Source organism: Corylus avellana, chromosome 2 (genome assembly GCF_965113065.1).
Source record: "Corylus avellana chromosome 2, dhCorAvel1.hap1.2, whole genome shotgun sequence".
NCBI lineage: Eukaryota > Viridiplantae > Streptophyta > Magnoliopsida > Fagales > Betulaceae > Corylus > Corylus avellana.
Window position 1 is genome coordinate 39,569,117 of NC_142491.1, and position 22,981 is coordinate 39,592,097.

Sequence of the window (22,981 nt, forward strand, 5' to 3'; positions counted from 1 at the left end):
AAGTCATTGTAAATCACCTTACTTATGCCTTGTGTGACATTTGACTATGTTACAAGGTTGAGCATGTTTCCTATGACAAGGTATGATGCGGTCTAAATGGGAATTGATAACACATCTATATTCTGTGTGTACTCATTGCCTGCAAGTGATGTCACTCCTTGGATGTTGCGACATAACTGTTGTGGGTACATAATGCTTTGTAGAGGTTAAGCATTGCTTTGAGATATTGACTTGAGAGAGATTAGAGATGCCTAATTTGCTCTGACCAAATGAGTTGGAGCATAATGAGACACTTATAGGGATGTTACGATACTAGTCTTCACAAGACTTGATATAGTGCACCCAACCTTTTCTGCAAATATACTTGGTGGTTGCATAGTATATTTACTATTATGAACATGATTGAAAATAGATAGAAAGAAAAGGATGAAACAACTTGAAAATTTAGTAGAAAAATAATCTCCCAGTCCCAGATTGTAAATTTTATTACAGATGGGGGGCATCAAATCATGGCAATTACTGGAAGAAGCAGTGAAAAAAAAAAATCATCCATGGGTCGGGAGAGGTTGAGCAGTCAAGAAAGAGCGAATGAGAGAAAGAGCCTGGCTGGGCTTGTTGAGAGGTACCAAGTGGCCTGCCCCTTTCACTGTCACAAATGTCACCCCTTCTTCATACTCTACTATCCTCCCTCCAACCTGACTCAATTTCAACACCAAAAACAAATAAATATGCTTATATATATAATATTAGCTGCAAAACCCCAAAACGTAAGCTATTTTTATTTTTGGGCTTGGCGTTTGGGCTTCACTTTTTTGCTGGACTCCAACAAACACATTTTGTTTCACTCAGCCCCGTTGTAGCAAAAATTTGTAAAACAAACCAATGGCTTGGAGACCTTGGTTTTCGCCTTTAGGGTTGGGATCCGGCTCCTCTTGAGTCCAATAGAGGTCTTCAGTTAATGGTCGGGATGCTCCTAGGAAATATCTTAGGGCTATCCTCATGCTATGTGTTTCACCCATTTAAATATAATAAAATATTATTTTTTATTTTAAAAATAAATAAAACTAAAATAATATAATAATGGTTTTTTTTTTTTTTTAATATGGCCCTTGGGGTGGCCAGACCACCCCCAAGGGCCACTGTTTGGCTTGGGGTGCCCTTGGGGGTGGATCGGCCACCCCCAATGGCCAAACAAATATTTTTAATTTTTTTTAAATTTTTTTATATATGACCCTTAGGGGTGACCCCGGCCACTGTTTGGCCTAGGGGTGGAACGGCCACCCCTTGGGGCTGGTTGGGGGTGGCCAAAGCCACTCCCATGGCCCTTGGGGGTGGATCGGCCACCCTCAAGAGCCAAACCCATTTTTTTCAAAACCCTTAGGGCAGCCAATCAACTCCCAAAGGCCATGGGGTGGCTTCGGTCACCCCCAATCGACACCAAGGGATGGCCAAGCGGCAACCCCAGGCCAAACGGTGGCCCTTGGGGGTGGTCCGGGGGCCATAAAAAAAATAATTAAAATAATTAAAAATTAAAATTAAAAAATTAAAAACTAAAAAATTTTGTTTGGCCCTTGGAGGTGGCCGATCCACCCCCAAGGGCCATGGGGGTGGCTTCGGCCACCCCCAACCGGCCCCAAGGGGTAGCCGTTCAGCCACCCCAGGCCAAATGTTGGCCCTTGGGGGTGGGAGCCATATATAAATAAAACACATTATTATATTATTTTTAAATATTTTAGTTTTTATTTATTTTTAAAATTAAAAATAATATTTTATTATATTTAAATGAGAGGGACACGTGGCATGAAGAATTTTCCTAGGGCCATCCTGGCCATTAATTGGAGAGGTCCCTTTATTTTTTATTTTTTCCACTAGGAACCTTGGTATGAGGTTTGAACTTTGGGTCTAACTCTACCTTTCACGTTCATTTATTACACTTAGATCATGTTAGCGGATGTGGTATGTTTTAAGTAACTTTTTTTATAAGTCACTTAAAATACAGTCATTTAAAACTGGCAATACCAATCAGTTGACCATTGTCTTTTTAAAAAAAATTTAAGTTATTAGTTAGGATTGTCAAGTCAACATTTATATAATTAATGATTTTAGAATAAAAATGTAATATGTAAGTAACATTACTCTTCCTCTTATAACCCATAAATCTATTTAGCTGGGTTCAGTTTCTATTAGAATTAGACTTGAGCCAAATTGAACTACAATTTTATTTGAGCTCACTTAAAGTTGGAAATCGACCTTTAACATTGAAATATGTATTCTTTTGTCTCCTGATACGAAACACGCATTCCAATCTCAGCGCATTCAATTCTATCCTAAACTTATCCAACTCAACAAACCTTTGATAAATAAAGAAGATATATATAATTTATAGAATAAAGAAAGAAAGAAAGAAGATAATAAATATATGAACCTGAGAGTGGTGGTACCAAGAACGCCAAGGAGACTTGAGGGAGAGTCCAAGAGCCTCAATGCAGTAGCGTGACCCAATAACAGGTACTCTGCCATCTGTGTCCCCACTGTCACAAACACCCAAACCCAACCAAAAAGGTATCAAAATTAAAATACAAAGAAAAGCATCCTGTTGGGCCTGGGCAAGTGGACCAAATGGCAAGAAACACGTGACCACCTGCCCAGTCAAACCTGCATGCTTTCTTTGTATTGCATTATTGATTATTGTCTCAATGGTCCATCTTGACAAAGTGTCCAACCACGAAGAAAAGTCATCGAAAAAAAAAAACAAAGAAAGAGAGAGATAAAAAGAAGACAGGAGAAGAGAAAAGTTGTGTGTTGATTTTTGACCATCTAGAAGGCTTAAAGGGACTACTGATCAGAGAATTGTACTGCTCAGAAAAATAAAAAATAAAAAATTGAAGTAGCAGAATATGTACCTGTAAACCCATATCTTGAGGCCACCCTTGATGAGTTTGGTGTAGATAGGTAGGGTAGAAAATACACTGACATTATATGTCCTAAGGATGGAATTACTGAAAAAAAAAAATTAACAATTATTATTTAAAATTTGTTAAAATGAATAGATATATCCTTACTGACTGAAAGCTAGCCTAAAAGCCTACAAGTTTAGGCTTTTAGGTAAACTTAAGCTTTCAAACTTTAAAGATAATAATTGATACTTTACACATTAGAAACCAAATTGAACACGAGTACTTTGAAAGGGAATAATAAAGATAAATGTACTTTTTTTTAGTGTTCTGATTTTAAGTATATATATATATATATATATATATAAAACAGTAGAATTCATCAAGAATAAATGTGTGCGTAGCTCCTTAGTTTGGAATAGGGTCTTCTCCATTTCAAATGAACTCAACAATATTCAATTAATTATAATGAATATATATTTTTATCTTTTTATTTTTTGATGAGACAAAAATACGTTTTTACTATAAATAAGTGAATATTATCCTATTGATTTGAAATGGAGATTATCCTACTTCTTTAGTTTACACTTACTTGCAGACCTTCCATGTTACATTAGAATTGCTTCTCCCAACGCCAGCATGAAGGGATGATTGAACATCTTTTCTGTTGAAATATTCTTCTGCGTACGTAGAAAAACATGGGTCATAGCCTCCAAAGACTCTTATACCCCTCAATCCATAGTTATTCACCTTTTCAATCATAATCATAAATCGTAAGTTAATAGGTGAGCACAGTTGCACTGTTCTTATATATAGTTTGTCCAATAAATGAAAAAAATTAAAAAATTAAAAAAAAAAAGAAAAAAAAAGAAAGAAAAGAATTCATAGTACTGCTAGTGAAGATTGGGTGTTGATAAGACACTTGGGGGCATAGATATTGTATATATCAATCTCCTGATACTGGTCAAACACTTGGTTCATAGCACTGCTACATTCATTGGACCAGACGAACATCTTAAAATCACACGCTTTCTTAGCCTTTTCATAGAGCTGGTCTGATATAACAGCATGGCTCCATGCATATTCCAGCAGACCCTTTGAATCATAGTAATCATCCGTTTCCGGATTTCCCACCTACAATGTTCAAGGATAGTTCCAAGTATGTGTTATATGCATAATGCAGGGATATACTATTTTAATACACTGCCATATAACCGTCTTATCGATATAATAAAAATTAGCTTTCAAATTGCTGTATGACGACTTGATGTGACGAGCGGTGAAAATTAATTTTAAAACTGTTTTATAACAATCTTATCAAAATAACATTTAATCGGTTTTGAGTTTGGAGGTTTACGTACTATAAAACCTTTTAGATTGATGGTTGGGTATTTGGTTTTATCCTTGTTTCGGTCATACACAAGCTCTGCAAGCTGAGGAACGTAGTGGCCTGCAAAATTTGAAGTGTATGTGAGAGAAAGAGAGAGAGTAGAGAGGGGGGGTTTCAAAGTTGAGGTGACTCGCCTGCATAACTCTCTCCTGCGATGAAGAAATCATGGGTTTTGAACTGTGGAAATCGTTGCAGCCAATTGACCAAGAAATTGTAGACATCATCGGCTAAGTAAAATAGATTAGAGGAAAGTGAGTAGTATATAATTAGTTAGTCAAGTGATGAATAATGAGGCAGAGAATGGTGAATTAATTACGTACCCACAAAACCATCATCCAATTTGGTGAGATCAGAAGATGTGTTGGTGTAAGAGAAGCCAACTCCAACTGGGGACTCCACAAATAGCAAATTTGCTTCTGCAGGAGCAGAGTATTTCAAGCTTAAAATGAGTACGAAGGGCCTTGCCTTTTATTGGTACTTTTTGGCTCTAAAAATCTAAAATCTGGAAAATATTCTATGAAAAGGACCTTTATTCCAGGCATATTTATTGAAGTGAAGGCCAGCTCCATTTTTAGAAACTCTGAGAGGTCCCAACTCAACAGCTGCACCATACCCAATTGAGGAACAGCCAGGCCCTTCAAAAAAAAAAAAAAACATTTTAGTACATGGGTGAAGAACAAGATTGAATGATTTTGGAAGAAAATGTTGAATTGTAGACCTCCATTGAGCCAGAGAAGCAGAGGCTTGTTGGAGGAGTGATGTTGAGCTTCAAAGAACCAGTAGAAAAGGGCCCTCCCGTTGTGAGCATTGACATTGACGTAACCGGAGAAGTGGGAAATTGGTGGGCTTTGGGGTTGGCCTGGTAGATTTATTACTCTATCGGATTCGGATTCCTGGGATTCAGGATACTCTGCCAATGCTTTAACGCAAAATAGATACAAGGATAGGAGAGAGAAAACGAGACATTTAATGGAACCCGGATTGGCCATCATCCTTAATTGTTCCCAGCTTTGCATTTCGCATTTACTCCACTCCTAAATAGACATGTGTGAGCGTGCGCGCACGAGCGGGGAGAGAGAGAGAGAGAGATGAGAAATAACACCAGTGCTGAGGTACCATCCAAAATTCCAAAGCTGTGCCATTCTGTCTCTCAGCAGATAAGGATAATCAACGTTTTGATTTAAGTGGTCTAAGAAAATTTTCAAAATGATTGAACACTTATTAGAGCGTTGTTCCGCATAAGTAGGCAAAATAGCTATTAAAAAAGTATATATTTTTACTTTAGCTACTCATTTTTCTATACATACTCCAACGAATTTTCTATTATACTCTTCATTTTCTTTAGTGTGAAGGAAAGAAGGTTAAAGAAAGAAAGTATGAGATAAAAAATAATGAACAAAGTTTATAGTGTAAATAGTGAATAGGCTAATCAACAATTTTACTGTTGATACTATATGAAAAAAAGTTTAAATTGCATATTTAGTTGGAGATGAAAAAGCATCCATAATAGTCAGATTTGACTATTATTTAGGATTTGGCTACTCTTTTGGAGATGCTCTTAGGATAAGAGTTTGACTCTCGAAATGAGAATCTTTAACCCTATAAGTATTAGCTGCCTTGAGTCCCACCGATACTCTGATGACAAGATTGAGTCAGGTTATGATTCAGTCGGACTTGAGAGAGGGTCTGTGATTCTTACTGTCTAGGCACCTCTTATACGGCTCACAGAGAGTAAGTACTACTATGGTCATGTCTAGATAAAATAACTAGTCTTTTCCGCCTGCCTCTTTGTATAGAAGAAGAAAAAAAAAAAGAATTATCAACAATTAATCTAAATAGTATATATAAGAGAGTTTAGGTGAAATAGGTGCTCAAAAAAATCAAAATTTATTTGAGCAGACAAATTTTATATGTATTTTTTTACAATTTAACATTTAAATTGCTAAGAATTAATTAGAAGAAAGAGAATGCTAAAAGATAATACTTTAAAATGTTGAGTGACATTTCTTATTTATTAATTAAATTACTAGCAATTTAAATAGCTAATTTCTCACGGCCACCTACTTTAACCTATTCAACAAACCCGAAGGCCTATGATTGATCAAAGTAGTCATTGATTCAGACGGCTGAGGCTGATTGTTTGTCGTCATGTCTCTCAATCAAATTACCATGTTCCTCTTCTCGCGACTTACGCCAGATTTGGGTAGATATAATCAATGTCAGCACACGCTAGTTGCCAAAATTATAGTATAGTCAAGAATAACTTTCTATAGTTTAATCTGCATCTTAATTAAACTTTCGCTGCCATTACATTAAGTTAACAAAATTAGATCGTGATTTCAAGCAAGTTGCTGCTTTCCTACGAGATTTATCTGGTCAAACAAGAAGATGGGCAGCCTAAAATTTGTTTGGGCAAGAAAGCTCCAAACGAAATGAACAAAACCATAGAAAATTGTAGAAATCCTGAGCAGTTTAGCAGATAATTGGTGTCCTCAGTAGCTTAGTAACATTGCAGCAACGTAAATAAATACCTTATTTTTTAATGCAGATAAGCATATCTGAAAATTCGAAAAAGTAGCGTTTTCTACAGAAACTATATAGGTGACATTACCATTATCATTTCTTAAAGAAAGAAACCAATCTGGTAAAAAGATAGCTTCTTACATTATATTACAAATGAAACCACAACCTAGGAATGAAGAATGCAGCACGTGCTGTTGGGCACCATCCACACCAACTCTCAATCCTTTTTATGTCTAAAACATAGGCATCTCCCAATATCTTCCTGCAAATTTAAAAAAGGGGAACAAAAACACATTGAGCAATATAGAGATAGTGTCTGATGCTTTGCTGATATAAAGAGTATAAAACCAAAAGAAAAATGCCACGTCCAAGAGTGACGCTTGGTTAGAAATGCTCAAGGTCCTCAACCGACAGCTACTGATCTTATGGGGACTGTAGGCTATGTTGGTGGTTTTTCATTTGGGGTGGGGCGCTATTTCTGTTTCTTCTATCAGCAAGAAATATTTCCTTTTGGGTGGCTTCTTAGGATACGAAATCTTGTCTCAACTTCTTGAGTGATCAACACACTTCTACAGTGTTTAGTATGGCAGGAGTCCCATTTTAAAAATTAAGAGATGCAATCATTTTAGACAAAATATGCTAAGAATTTTTGCAGATATTAAAGCACCAAAACAAATATAATCGATCACTAAAGCAACTCTAAACGGATTGGGAAGTTCATGTCACTTGCCTTGGTAGTGCATAGTTTGAAGTTCGGCATAGTGTGATAAGTATCCAGACAAGAATACGAATAAGCCATTAGAGGCTAAAGAGGCTGAAGAACCAATTCAGCATCATCCTCTTGAGGTTTCCTTTTCCTTATGACAGAGAAAGGTTGGAGAATAAATCTTGACAAGCAGCTCAATGGGTCCTGCAGACCTTCCATCTCATAGTGTCCAAACCTCCAATCTTTTACAACAAATGGTCGCTGTATAGGTTCATCAAGGCCTCCTGTTAAAAGGAGGAAGAAGAAAAATCATTAGATACATTATTTAACGGAAGATTAATACAAAAGAATTACAGGTGCCGCAACCAATGAGGACTTTTAACTCATGCACAGGGAAACTTCCACGTTTCTGTTGAGGCAGTACCATGTAAAAGCAAGCAATCAGGGCACTAGAACTTGTCAGAGAGTACTGTGTTTCAAAAATGCAGTAAGTTCCCAAGTAAGGCATTAAAGAGAATGAGGATATGTTGGGCTTATTCAACACAGGTCTATGGTGGCTATTGATTTGTCCACCTTGATTTGTGGAGTCATTTTCTTAGCACACTCCTTTATCCTGGGGCTAATGAGCTTTCCCATCCATTATGGATGGATAGCAAAAAGAAAATGTTAACTTTGAGAACGCCTATATATACTGAGAGGGCAACAAGTTTCAAGGGAATTTTTCAAATTCAATTTGCATGTGGCTACCTCAAAATTTATTCATTGTATTATTGGATTATAATACGTCAAGCAAATCCATCCTCTAATAAGCAAATTGTGGAGAATGAATAACAAAATTGGAATCCAATTATTTTTTATTTTATTTTTTATTTTTTGTAATTTGACATTAGAAGAACTTGAGCTGCATGGTTTACCCGCATACATCAGACCATGTTTATTAGCTGCCCGATAAAATGGACGTGTTTTTTTCTCTTTAGCAGCAGCCTGGAGTTCATTCCATGCTTGTGCCCGGTCTTCACGTGTAATTCTACCTGAGGTCACCACCTGAAATCAAGACACCCACTTAAAACTCTACTGAAGAGCGCAATCACATGAGAGAAATATGAGAAAGGAAACAAGACAAACACACAAGTTCTAACTTTAGAAAATAGATGGTATGAAGGACGTGGAATCCGGGCAAGACCATTAGCCCGATCAACAGCTACAAGTCCAAATTTGGGGCCATATCCATCAGCCCACTCCCAATTATCAGAAATTGTCCAAAACAGGTAACCAATCACAGGGACACCCTACAAAACAACCATAGGCAGATCTAACAACCAATAATCATATATGAAGGATAATTTAATTCCAAAGTAACTAAAATGGTTAAATTTGGAGTCAAAACCATGATCATGGCCGCATAAACAGCGAGCAAATGTTCTAAAAGATATGGCCGACGGATCAAGTCTGTCTCATCAGAAACCCCATTTTCAGAAACGATGAAGGGAACATTCAGATGTTTGTATCTTTCATGGAACTGAAGCAGCATGCGGTACAGGCCATCAGGATATACCCCACGTCCAGATTCACTATACTCATCGGTCTCTACAAGCTTCAGTCCAGAGCTAGTGATCACTTCCTAATTGGTCAAAAAATAATGTCAATTAAAAAATGTATGTATGAGCATGTCCTTGGTAAGAAAACTGAAAGCACCTGCCCATAGTAGTTTATGCCTATAAAATCCAGCTTCTCAGCGATACTATCCACGTATGGGAAGAGAGTCAAAGAATTTGCCAACGAAACAGCAGCAATATCAAAGAGACCATATGGTCGCATAAACGACACATGGTGTGATACTCCAACTAGTGGCTTTGACAAGGTACTGCTGTAAATATAGAGAACGTTTCAACCAGCTCAGAAACTTGGGAAAGCAATTAAACATTGTGAATAACTTTGAATAGGACAAAAATGAGATTGCCAATAATAAAATGGTGGGCACAGCTCTAAATACAACTAAATTATTAAGAGTCATGCCAAGAATTATGGATTAAAACATTGTTGAGCAGTACATAAAGTAGGCCATATAGAGGGCCCATGCACCATACAAATTACGAAAGCACTCAAGATTCAAATTTTGACATTTTTGCAGCTTCTGTGAAGAAGAGAGACCTTTGTTCATGAATATAGTCATAGGCTTTTGAGTGTGCAATGGCCATCCAATGCATGGCCTGTTGGAAAACACCAGTTGGTAGGGCAGAAGTGGCAGCCTCCAGCATATCAGGATGACCACCAGGCCAAGCACCAGCACAATAAGTTAGCATACAGAAGACATGAGGCTCATTAAACGTCACCCAATAATCTACGATATCTGATACACAGTCAACAACAAGCCTGCATGAAATAACATAAGAGTTTACAGAACTGACCAGACAAATATAAATCATACCCAAATAAAAGAACCATTATGAACTAATTGCATAACAGCAAAATGGCATTCAAGAATTTTTTTTTTAGAAAAAACATGTTAACAAATGGCCTCAAAGTTTTCCTATTTTCTCAGAAGGTGCATTCTAGGGAATAGACAGCAACCTATAATTTCATCAACAGTGCTTCAAAACAGCAGAAAATTGTAGATACTGAAAAAAAAAAACTGAGTATAGATATTCAGCTGATCTAGGTGATGACCCAGTTCATCAAAGAGAAAGAGAGAGAAAAAGAGTTTGGGAGGGAGACACCGTATCTTCAGTCAATTTGTACAAATGCTTGAGTTCATATTTTCATGGTCAGTCCTGCGTCCTCGTCGTTGGAACCATTTGAAACCACAGTGTCTATTCCATAACAGCTATGCCTTACCACCAACATATTTCAGGCCTTTTTTTGGGGTTGGCTCCAAAAAGAAATTATGATTTAAATGCATTTTGGAAAAGGGGATTTTTCTTTTTCTTTTGTTGCAACTACACTTTAACCCTGCAACCTATCACTCAATTTGCAATGTCTCTCTAAATTTTTTATTTTGCAAATTACCCTACTTAACTACCAAAGGGGGTTGCAATGTCCCCATTTTGTGTACCAAATGGCAAAAATACCCCTGGATAATAGATAAAAATAAAAATGAAAAATAAAAAAATCAGAAAAAGGAAAAAAATTTAGAAAAAAAGGAAAAAATGATGCTGACACCATGGAGAGATTCAATAAACCTGTAATTAATAATGATAACTCAAACCATAGGCCCAAACACACTTGACTAATCCCATTAAACTCCTAAGTACAAGCAGATTGTAAATCTCACTTTCATTACTAGTGCATAGATAGAATTATCATTCACTTATATTGTGGTTGTATTATAAATTTTTTAATTTTCCTTCAACTTTTTGCTTTCCTCCCCATATCTCCCTTTATGTATTTGTGTGTTTGCCCCAACACCAATCATATCAAGAAGGTTGTTTAGTAATGCAATCAATATTAACAGGACACCTTTTCATTCGATTGCAATCATAAGCCATGGATATTAGAAGCTTTAAAGAATTAAAGTAGTTTGTATAATAATTATATAATCTTCGTATAAACAATTGGCACAAAATTACAATAACATTTCTAATACTACCACAAGCAATCAAAATAAGGTAATACTAACTTCAGCTGCTCTGGTTCTTATTCTTTTACAGGTAGGCATTTTCGATGGGACATACAGATATCACCCAAAAGACGACAGCTCAAGAATTATGCCTAAACTTTTCATCTGTAATTGGGAGGATATAATGTGGAGTTGGCCCAATGATAAAGTTTCCTAAATCTATAAGAAGGCTTCCTACAATTGATGGGCCCTATGATGATATGAGACATATAGGCCAAACACTTTGAAATGTGCTTGGTATGTCTTGGATTTGGCATTGACCCATTGAATCACTCACATTATGAAGCATTCTACTTTGTACTAGAGGACACCGTTTTCGTTCAAAATCTTCAATTGCATTAGTTACTTATCTAATTTTTACCCAACTGTTACAGTGGAAAACCAGAAGAGGAAGTGGCATCTTGAATTTGAAGACAATTCTCATGACCTTGCAACATGTCCAAGAGCATAAATCAAATCTGACATGGAAGAACAATATATATATATATATATCTCACTTGTTCAAAAATATAAAAAGAAAACACAAGTGTTTTTTATTTTTTATTTTTTTAAATTTTTTTATACTTCAAATTTTTCTTTTCTTTATATATATTCTTATTATAGATTTTTTTATTTGTTATTATATGGGACACTTGTCATTTATTATTGGTGCTTGATGGTTTCCGTCAAAATTCCAAATGGAAGTTGGAAGCAGCGAGTTACTTGTTATTTTTGCTTATCACGGGGAGTTTTAGGCCATTTTTCATACCCTAGGGAGATATTTGCATTTATCCCTAAAAGAGGGATTAAAGTTTCACTTCCACCCTATCTGTTTTTACCCTGTCCATTGCTATAGTTGTTTATGGAAAACAAGGCTCTGCACCAAAGCACCCACATAAATCACCTTTTTTTAGTTCTGTTAGATATTAAATATGGCTACCTCCTGAAATTCCCTTTGATCTCAATTCAAAGATTCTAATTTTGAAAAGTGTTGCTTTTTACCAAACCATAGAAAATGTTTAAACTCCCATTAGTTTTAAGCAAATCATAGAACATTCAAATTTAAAAAATAAAAAAATAAAAAATAAAAAAATAAACACCAGAATGGATGGTCACTACCGTACCCTAGCAGCAATGAGAATTCAAAAAGTAATCTGAAGTGCAGAAGATGACTAACTGTAAAATGAACCATTTAATTGAACACTAACCTGGTAAAGTCCATGAAATAATCAACTGTTTTTTCCAGCTTCCAACCTCCATACTCACTAGCCCATGGTGGCAATGAGTGATGGAACAGAGTCAGCATCACCTTCATTCCATATGAGCGAACCCTATTGATGATCCACTTATAACGCTCCAATGCTGCATAATTGACCTAAAAAAGAACATCATGCAACTGAACTTAAGTACATGTTTTATGTAATCAAGAAAGAAACTTCTGGACATCACATCATTAAAGAAGTGAGAACGTTCAAATAAGCCCCACGTTTAAGTTAAACTCCAGTATCACTACATATCTACACTGCCAATCCAGATTTCACCCATTGGGGTCAGAATACAACAAAACCATTTGATTAGTGTAAGAATGATCAGAACTAGACTTACAATTTCTTTAAGCCCATTAACTGGCTCTTCTGGCATGATTCTTGACCAGTCTATTCCCATTCGAAAGACGCCGATGCCAGTATTCTTAGCCAATTTCAGTTCGATATCAGGATCAGACCAAAACCTAAGCCTTTCTTCCCTGAAAATCAATCCAAGCAAACCAATGAATCCTTAAGCCAACCATATATTTTGTTATCTGCATATATAAGGGCTATAGATAAGCAAGTTACTTCTTGGTATACAATCAACCCTATATTTCAAGACATCATGTCAGAAACTCAAGCTTACGGGTGGGGAACATTGTGCCATGCAGCTACATTATGATGGCATTCTTCGTTTGGTACCGATTCTTCTTCACTCTCTTCTTCTATGTACTTCTCGAACCCCCTAATCATGGCTTCCATAGCTATCTTAAGAGGCTTCTTCTTCTTCTTAATTGTATTATCAGGGCCTTTTTGAGGCAATGAGGCTTGCTGAGACCCACCACCTCCAGTAGCAGAACCGATTGAAGCATCGGCAGGTTGCAGTCCCTGGAGTGGCTCTGATTTGTCACAAGGTTTTTCTTCTGCAAACTGGAGCCAAGCATCATTGAGCTTGTCTTCAACATGTGCTGGTGCTGTCGCCAGTCCAAAGAAAAACTTACTCTCTTCTTCTGCAGAGAATCAAGACATAACAATTATATACTAAAATTATCAACAAAGATGCAAAGGCAAGTGCTTTAAGATCCACCAAGTACTATCCATGCGGTACGAGCAAACATAATCGTTAAATCCACCAAACATTAACCAAGATATTGATCAATCCAAAAGCTCACAATCATCCCCACGACTTTTCTGCCATCTTTTCAAGTGTTTTTATCCTTTAAGCACCCAACTCACAATCTTTAAATTAGTTCTTTCAATTCTCATACATACATATGCATAAAATTCCTGAGCACTTATATGCACTAATAAGAGAATGAAATACAAAGTCTCTACCTACAACTATCAAAATTGATGCTTAAGTTCTTACAAAGAATCTAAGATTGCAATTATTCTAAAATACTTTCAACTAGTATAATGCTTATAAGCTATGCAGAGTTAACAATTTCTAGTATTTTGGCTATAAATTATGACAACGACTAGTCATCACAAACTTCAGGCACGGCTATAAACATGCTTGTGTGCATGTCTTAGACAGACAAACACTTATATTGAAAATTCGTCTTTATCATCATGCAAGTGCAGCTATGCACATAAAAATAAACCATAAAGAGCAAACATGACAGCCATTGCTCAGCTTTTCACTTTGTTAATAGGAAAAAATCAAAATTAGTCCACCGGTTTTCCCGCCATTTCAATTTAGACATTGAGTTTCCAATTACCATAATTAGCTCCTTAAGTTTTACCCTATTTCAAATTGATCCTTTCGTCAAACTGCCGTCCAAATAATTAGCAGACCATCTGCCACATCATGCCTATTTGCCACATGTGCACCACTTCGTCCACACACACACACACACAAAATACTAAGAGGGAGGGGGTTGAGTGGGATGGGTTGCGGTTGGAGGCCAGGGGTGGGGTGGAGGTGGTGACCGGCCACCACCTCCCTCCTACCCTCATCAATCCCCGCCCTCTTAATTTTTTTTTTCTTTTTGAATGACATAACGTACATGTGGCACAGGCATGATGACATCATGTTGGTGGATATGATGGCAAATGCACCGTTAATCATTTGGATGTTATGTCAACAAAAGAACCGATTTGAAATGCGGGTAAAAGCTAATCACAATTGATAACCGATGACTAAATTGAAGTCGCGAGAAAACCTTGGCACTATTTTTTATTTTTTATTTTATCCTAATAAGTACACAAAACTCAGCATTTACTATATTTTTTTCTAGTTAAAAGCTAAATTCTAGTTCTGAACTTGAATTTATAGCACAAAAATCCACAAATTCTAGTACTTTCTTCACCGAATACTATCGCTTATTCTACGAATATTCGGTTTGATTTGAAGTATGTTGAAAGCTTAAGCTTAAGTCTATGCCTTTGTGTCTAAAAGCTTTACTCATCCATGCTAACGAGTGTATGGTTCAACAACTAGACTAGACTAGAGTATGGTTTTTGAAAGATTTGGAGCTGAGAGAACTAGCTAGTTACCGTTAACATTGAAGTCGGCGAGCGTGTCGGAGGACTCGTCAATTGGCGATCGAAATCGTCGGAGATTCTTTTTCTTGAAGCGAGAGAAGGAGAAGGCGTTGGCAGCGACGGTGACCGTGACCAATAATCCGGCGAGCTTCGTCGCCGTTACGAAGAGCGCCACGAACGACATTTTGAAGACTAGACGAACGGATGGATAAGCATTTACGCGAGTCGAAGAGCCGAGAAGAAGGAACTGTTGGTTGGCTACTTTAACGGATTTCGTAAAGGAATCTTAGTGGGCCCGTGCGGTGGCCCACCACCGCATTTTGGATTAGTAATGGGCCTAATAACCACTGCAAAATAGGCCGAGAACTTGTAAAGTTGTGAATTATAACTGTCCAGATGGATTTTCAAGGGCTACATATTTTGCAAGGATTCCCACACCACACACAAACCCCCCCCCCCCCCCCCCAGCATTTACGCCATTTAACAGCAAAAAGAAGAGAAAAAATATTAAAAAAAAAAAAATGAATCGCAAGGATAATACATTATCATAAGATGGCTGCTAGACATTCAAACACTTTTTTTCCAAATTTCATTTTTCAAATGATCTGGACCCCACATCAATTTAAGAAGGAAAAAAAAAAAACAATATAAATCTATTTATTTATTAAATGGACCAGATCATTTAGAAAAAAATTGGAGAATCTAGTATTATCCTTATCATAATAGTCTATGCGCGCAGCAATTGGCTAACATCTTCAGCACATGGAAGAATTTTGCTAGTACCCCATTAATGTCGTATCCCTTGTGCATCTTCTGCCCACTACAAATGGAGTGTGCGTTGTATTAATGCAGCATGTTCATTTCTGTAAAATGGAAGTGGATTATTTTTATGGTTCACATCATATAACAATATATACACTATTAAGGAACATAACTTAGGGTTTCAAAACTTGCTGTCTTAAAAGGTCCTGTTTTCAAATAGCAAGGTTTTAAAAAACATAGTTAAATATTTGATAAAATCGTATATTTTTAATATGAGAAATGTTAGGTACTCTCATGGTATTCTTCTAATGTCCTCCTAATTCAAAGTGGATATTATTTAATAAAAATTAGGTCAGAGAAATAAGAGCCAGCTTTTTTTTTTAGAAAATAATATCCATCAAGGACCAAGAGGACACTAGGAGAATATTAGGAGAACATGTAGCATTTCCAAATACACCTTCTTACTTGTGGTTTGAAAATGCAAATTTTTCTACATTATCAAATCATAACTTTTACAAACTACACTCCAAAACGATACTGTTTTCTCAACTTTGTTTAAAATTGTACTTTTAACTTGTAAAATTGAATGGTCAAACATATTCTAAGAATGTGAAATCTAATGCATACCATGAAATGGAGATGGTCCTTGACTTCTTGTTAGTAACATCAACATATTGTTTAATGTTTGCACAAGAAACCTCTCCATTTAACTTGAAACGAATATATATATATATATATATATATATATATATATATATATATGTATATATATTTCATGTCATGATTTAATATTATTGCATATTGGTAATGAGTATAGTTTTGTTAAGTGGACTAACCAACTTTTATGATGGATAATGTTATCATATACCACAACAAAAGAAGTGGATCATTAAATATAATGGTAACTTTAATGGGGGCGGCACTAATTACAATAGCAAGTAATAGTCACTAGGTAATTGGTGCATGTGTACTCAAATCCTCATTCGTTTTGAATATAAATGCTTAGACTTCTGCTGACTAGTAAGGTTTTGCAATTCACACATCTATGTGTAAGTGGTCTTTCTTATGATTTATTAGAGCTTTACGCTTTGTGATATAAGAGTTTGATACTCTTGATCTTTTATCAATGAAATCTACAGATTTCCGTTAAAAAAAAAATGATCTTTCTTTTGAAGGGTGAAAAATAATGTTGCAAATCATATAATATTCAAATCTCATGTTCATTTTTGAAGCTTTTTTGCTAATACTTTGTAGTGCCTCCTAAATCTCATAAAGGATCTCCCACCATCAACCACTTCACGGTGGTTGTTGTCATTATCTTATGGGACTCCTCACTGTGTCTTCTTGCCATCTGTTGCCACCTTGCAATGCCATTGAAAATGCCCGAATAATTTATGATTTATTTAAGATTATTAATGGATCAATTGCTTATTGTTTTCTGTATTGTCTTTATCGTTTGAACTTTGTTTTTAGGGTACACCCACCCTTTTATAATATTTTGATCCTTTATATATATGTAACCATTGTTTTCATTATTGAATAAAATGAAAAAGGAATATGGGTGTTACCGTTTAACCTGGAAATTGCAGTTGGGCCACCAGAGGCCAAATTCGAATAATTCACGATCACATTTCCACGAGAATCTTTGCAGGAGGTTTTGTTACTTTCTTCTTCCAAATGGGTACCATCATGACAGCCTCTCAAGAAAAACCAAATTGGTCCACTTTGGACGAATACATACGAAATCAAATGAGACATTTAGCCATGCCATGCATCTTTGAAGCCCCTCCTCCCTTTATCCATATTTTTCGAAATTATTGATTTCCTGATTTGGTCCCCAGCCTGCATATTTTATCAGAGTTTAAAGTCCGGCCGATCCCCTCATGGAATTCAGTTACATATATATAATATTTATTCACCTTCTATATGTTGAGCTAGTGTATGTCTCCTAGTATTCCATTGATTCCTTGTCCTAACATGCATGCTGCCATCATTACCCCTGCTGCTGCTGATTCAATCACTCAGAGGTCACATCTACTTTCCATATGCTTCTTTTGAAATCCAACTCTACTTTTGTTGCTCGGGCGAGAAGAACTTTCAAAACTATATTAATTACTATTTTTTTCTTTATACTTTTTCAACGTGAAACAGGACATTAACACGTACATTTATAACAATTTTAACACATAAATTGCTCATGCTTAGTTTGTTTGGTAAAACTTTTTAGAGGATAATTTTTGCTTTTTAGTTATGATGTGATACGAAGGTGAAAATAATGTTTTAGTACCTTGTATGTTGAGTTGTTTGTTAATGATCTTACTTTTTTTCACTAAAAAAAGAGTCCTAAAAGGCGTTACCAAACGAGCAACTCTACCGTTGTTACCTATTCCTTGGGATGACTGTCTATCTTTCTTAATAACAATAGGTAAACTACAATGTACCCATTTCAAGGTCAACAAGGTTTTTATTAAATTACTTTTGGGGTGCATATTGCGTTAGAATATTAATTAAACACAAAATTCAATATATATTTTTTATTTTGTTTATACTTTTTGGATAATCGGTGATATTTAGGATTTAGGGAAGGTCCTGAATTCAAACATTGTGTATGTCATTCACCTCTCATTTTAATTAAATATATTACGTGATGAGCTCACTTATTGATAGAGAGTTTAAACTAACGAGTGTGAGAGAGTGTTAGAATATTAATTAACTAATTAAAGGATTATTTTTTTTGTTAAATTAAGATTTTGGTATAAGTGGTAATTTAGCATTTTAATAACCAAGGAAATCCCCCAATATGGTTAAAGAGAAGACATAACAACAACCGAAGTTGAAAGGATAATGCATGCATAGATGTTGGCAAGGTGTTGAAGAATGAAGAAATTAAACAAAGCAGCCCATGACTACTTCCATTGTGTATATATCACCAAACCACCAATTCTTGCCAAATTATATATATATATATATATATAGAGAGAGAGAGAGAGAGAGAGAGAGAAATAATCAATTTCTTTACATTTGCATGCAGGATTCTTAATTGGGGGGCTGAATCAGGATATAAAAACGATATGGAATAAGAAAATGAAAAGCATGCAAAAAAGAAATGCATCGTACGGGCAGAACGTGGGAGTAAAAAAAGGCTATTGTTAGGTACCTAACTAAAATCTGTATCAGTCAACTGGCTCAGATGAGCAGGGCATGGAGCTAACCTGCCTTTTCAAGGAGTTACTGTGGAAGATGGTCAAAATCAAATACACACCTGCCGCTATCCTCCCCCTGGGCAGCACGTGCATGAGCCCACACTCCACACAAAAAGTTTTTTTTTTTTTTTTTTTTTGAAAAAGTAAGTTGGAAACTCTAGCTTCATCCTCTTTTTCCTGGGATGCGATATTGTAAGAAGGGTTCTATTAAAAGACAGAATGTTGTGGACTGAAGAGAGGTAGAAAAGTATAAATGAAATGGGGATTAGCTATCTTCTGAATATATGATCATGATTCCTATCCTATATATTACCTTAGGATTTATCTTAGCCTCACCCAAAGAGAGAACGAGGGAAAAAAATTATTTAGTCCGTAAGATTGCAGTTGTACCAAATTGATTTCTGCGCTCAGTTGTTCGAAAAAATATTCATGTTGTAACTAATTGTCGATTCACACGTGACATGGCTAATGGCCTTTCCTCATGGGGACAACTTGCCACCCCTTAATTGTGGAGGTAATAAGCTCCTCCTTAGAAGGGCGCTTGATTGCCCCCTCACCCTCCCTTTAAAGGAGGGCGATCGACAGCCTCTCATCTATCCTTCTCGACCACCATATTATGAAGCAAGAGTAAGTTGATATATATATTATAATAGGATTTCATGCCACCTTCGATTAGTAATTATATTGGAGAGTCAAACAAGAGTAAGTTGATATATATATTAGAACACAACTTAATTCTAGTACAAAAGTTTAAGTTAATGGGCTTAAGTCTACTTATATATACTAAGTACTTTTATTCTTTATATTTTATCAATGTGAGACACACACCTTACAAGTATATGCACAATATATTGGTTGAAACATGAATCCACATGCATCTAACACTTTTTATCAAACAATTAACACCAGGAACTATATATATATATATATATATATATATATATATATATATATATTCTGAGCAAATAGCTTACTTCGGGGATCAATTTGATATTTTTGATATTCTAAGGTTGAGTTTGGTGCAATTACAAATCCTATGAATTAATTAATTAATTTTTAAAAATAGAAAGAAGAGTAGAGAAAGTTTATTGGGAGGACAGATTTTGACACATTGAAGCAAGAGTGTAAAGGCAAAATTTGAGCTCAAATTTTCATGGGACTGCAGTCTTATTCTGGAACTCAAATTCAAATAGCATTTGTCAGCACATTGCAACATCCGGTGACACTTTGAGCTAATGCTGCTATTTATATTCATTTATCATACTTAGGATCTGTTTGGTGTGCGTTTTTCAGGAGCCTAAAAATGTGTTTAACGCTTAAAAAGTTCGTTTAAAGAAAAAAAATATATGTTTGGTAAAAAAAAATTGAATACACTTTTAAAGGTCTAAAAAGCTTAAAAATAGCCAAAACGAACTTTTTAAATTAAAAGCTCTACTTCTCAAACGCAATCTTAAACATACTCTTAATTAGTTTATATTAGATGGTTACATATTTTAAATAGCTTTTCTTTTTTGGTTTTTCAAGTAACTGATATAAAAAGTCACTTAAAACACGTCTCATTAGTCAATATAAAATAGATATAATAAATAAGAACGAAGAACGCTATTATTCTTAAATTTTTGGGAAAACTTCACAAAACCTCCTGAACGTTTACTCGTTTTGACATTACCCTTCAAAGTTTAAAACTTTTAATTAAAGGGTATCGAACTTTTAGTTTCTTTCAATTATCGCATTTCGTTACAATTTTTCGTCAAACTCTAAAAGTAGTTTCAAAACACATGACATGTACAGTCTATGAAAAAATTTTCCCTAAATTTTAGGTTGAGGTGTAGACACACGAATAGATCGAGTGAGTAATTCATGCACTTTTATGCTGCTGGCTCTAGGAGATTCAAAACAGTAAGAGACTATGAAAGGAGTCAAAACATGTGAAACAATATACAAAAATAAATAACGCAGGCCAAGAAATTGGGGAAGGCGAGTTTGCTTTACTTTGACCAAATCGTAGGAGACCGTGACGGTTTTGCCTCGCCCTCACGCCTTCGAGGTTCCATTCCCCCCACAACCTTCCAATAAAAACCTTATTTAACATCAAACATTAGAATAACAAACAAAAACAAACACATATTTTTGGGAAATTTCAAGTACTTTTTTTTTAAGGTTTATTACAGTTACCTAGATTCCATGTTCCCCATCATCATCTTGCTAAACTCCGGCCGGCCATAGAAGTGCCCTTTGTTGCATATTTAATTCATTATATTAGTCACACAACATTGGACCGTCTAAGCTTTTGACTTGTTGAGGTTGACGTACGTATCTTAAAGCCAATCCAGCTATCTTTGCTTAATTATTGCATAGTTCTATCAAATTTAATTTCGTCATTACCCTATTACCTTTACTAGGAGTGCGTTTGGCCCGTAATTTTACGATATTATCAAACATTTAAATGTGGTACAAACCTGTGATTAGAAAAATAACAAAAGGTTCACAAATATATTTCCAAAATTTCCGGCATTAAAATACTTCTTATAATAAAAAATTAAAAAAGGAAAGAAAAGACAAGTGATCAACAAAGATGAATTTCCAATGATTTGATTTCTCCATTTTTGGGTGTCAGAAATATATAGCAATGGGGGGTTTTTAATTGTAGATAAAAAGGGTGCTAACTTTTGCAGTAGTAGCTCGGCAACACTGCAAAATTAGGCAACCACACGAGCGTACTAACCTATTTCCACCCAATGGACCAAAACCCACCACCTGGACAACCACCGGACCATTTGGTCCTCCAATGGTACGGACACAGCCTGATTTGCCTGTGGGGGTAAGTAAAAGTAAAATTAGGGCAGCCACTGCTTTGCTTTATTTGCTTGACCGGTATTCACCCTTCACCTTTATTTTGACCCTAGCCGGTCGGCCGGGCAGCACGGTCAGTCCCGGCCTACTGACGTCATTGAGTCCATTTCACATTCTTTCTGGGCCTTGGACCTGTCACTGTCAGGTCCATCAGGGTAGCCCACTAATTGTCCCTAACCCTTCCCCCATATAATATAAGCCTTGGCTCCTTCACATTTTTTTTCATACAGTGCACTTTCTTCTTCTCCTTCTCCCTCTTCTCCTCTCTCTCTCTATCTCTTTCTGAAGAAAGGGAAAAAAGGAAACTTCCCAAGATGAAAGCAACACACAAGTTTCTACGAGGTGTGAATGTGAAAAAGCTTTCCCTATGGCATGTCAAATTTTTTGTATTTTCAGACATAAAAAAAGTACATAGAAAGATAAAGATATGGTTTCTGCTGCAAACATGTGACTACTGTTATTGAGCCATTGTTCTTGTTTTCTTGTCTCTCTATATACAATTTTGTAGAGTAGAGGAGATCAAATTATATATTGTGGTCAATTTTATAATTCTAGACCAGATTATCTCCTACCTTTTTCTTACATTATATATATTCATTGATTGATCATGCAGGTAACCTTGAAGCTGTTGGCTTGCATGGGGCCATGAAGAACACCACCACTGTACTCAACCCTTCAAGAATTGGAATCCAATGCCAAAAAGCCCTTGCAGCAGCAATCTTCAAGATCATCAGTTCCATTGTGATGATGGGTTCATGTTCTTGTTAATCGGACGCTATCCTACCTGAGCTTTTCTCTCTACTCTCTTCTTCATCCGACCTATCTTTTATTTATTTATTTCTTTCCCATTTTTTTTTCTTTTTCTGTCTTCTTGACCTTGTAAGACCTTTTCTTGATCTTGTAAGACCCGACACCGTGTCTGTTGTCTTTGTTTTCCAATTTCTTACTGGCTCTGCATCGAAATTCACCGGTACAGAATTCAGTTGTCGTCCCTCCCTGTTTCCGTCCAACTCATCTTCTCCTTCCTTGTCTATCCCTCCTGAGCTGTTTGAAATTAGCTTAGCATGTGTATCGCTACTCAGAAATTGTCCTACAGAAGACTTGAGAGCCTCTTAAGAGTTCATGCAAGCAATGGAGACCTCGATTACAATATGGGGTTTTTCATTTTTCTTTTTTACTGTCTTTTATTTTTCACATGTAAATTTAGAAGGGATATATTGAAGAAAATGGCAATAGTGGTCCTTGAGCTTGAATTGTAAAAGAAGCTAGAATATTAATAAAATAATATTTCCCCCCCACCTTGTTTTTATTCAGAGTAAAT

At 35.9% G+C, this 22,981-nt stretch overlaps 2 protein-coding genes across 4 annotated transcripts; both read right to left on the bottom strand.

The window, feature by feature from the left end:
- Positions 1-417: 417 nt before the first annotated feature.
- On the bottom strand, positions 418-5,337 carry SCPL33 (serine carboxypeptidase-like 33). Its single transcript, XM_059579314.2, has 10 exons — positions 5,003-5,337; positions 4,812-4,919; positions 4,605-4,700; positions 4,419-4,511; positions 4,256-4,344; positions 3,786-4,028; positions 3,487-3,644; positions 2,904-2,999; positions 2,426-2,531; positions 418-695 (listed from the first exon to the last, which is right to left on the bottom strand). Exons 1-10 carry the CDS (start codon positions 5,298-5,300, stop codon positions 546-548), a joined length of 1,437 nt encoding a protein of 478 aa, XP_059435297.2. The 5' UTR covers positions 5,301-5,337; the 3' UTR covers positions 418-545.
- A 1,376-nt stretch (positions 5,338-6,713) lies between these two features.
- On the bottom strand, positions 6,714-15,083 carry SFR2 (Glycosyl hydrolase superfamily protein). 3 transcript variants are annotated; one of them, XM_059579311.2, is made up of 11 exons: positions 14,855-15,083; positions 13,002-13,365; positions 12,714-12,852; positions 12,317-12,483; positions 9,665-9,886; positions 9,209-9,377; positions 8,901-9,134; positions 8,653-8,802; positions 8,428-8,557; positions 7,538-7,797; positions 6,714-7,069 (listed from the first exon to the last, which is right to left on the bottom strand). In XM_059579311.2, exons 1-10 carry the CDS (start codon positions 15,024-15,026, stop codon positions 7,613-7,615), a joined length of 1,932 nt encoding a protein of 643 aa, XP_059435294.2. In that variant the 5' UTR covers positions 15,027-15,083; the 3' UTR covers positions 6,714-7,069; positions 7,538-7,612. The 3 variants fall into 3 exon arrangements, with proteins under 3 accessions (XP_059435294.2, XP_059435293.2, XP_059435295.2); XM_059579310.2 differs by having other exon boundaries at positions 9,209-9,380; XM_059579312.2 differs by lacking the exons at positions 6,714-7,069; positions 7,538-7,797 and having other exon boundaries at positions 8,457-8,557; positions 8,643-8,802; positions 9,209-9,380.
- Positions 15,084-22,981: the final 7,898 nt, after the last annotated feature.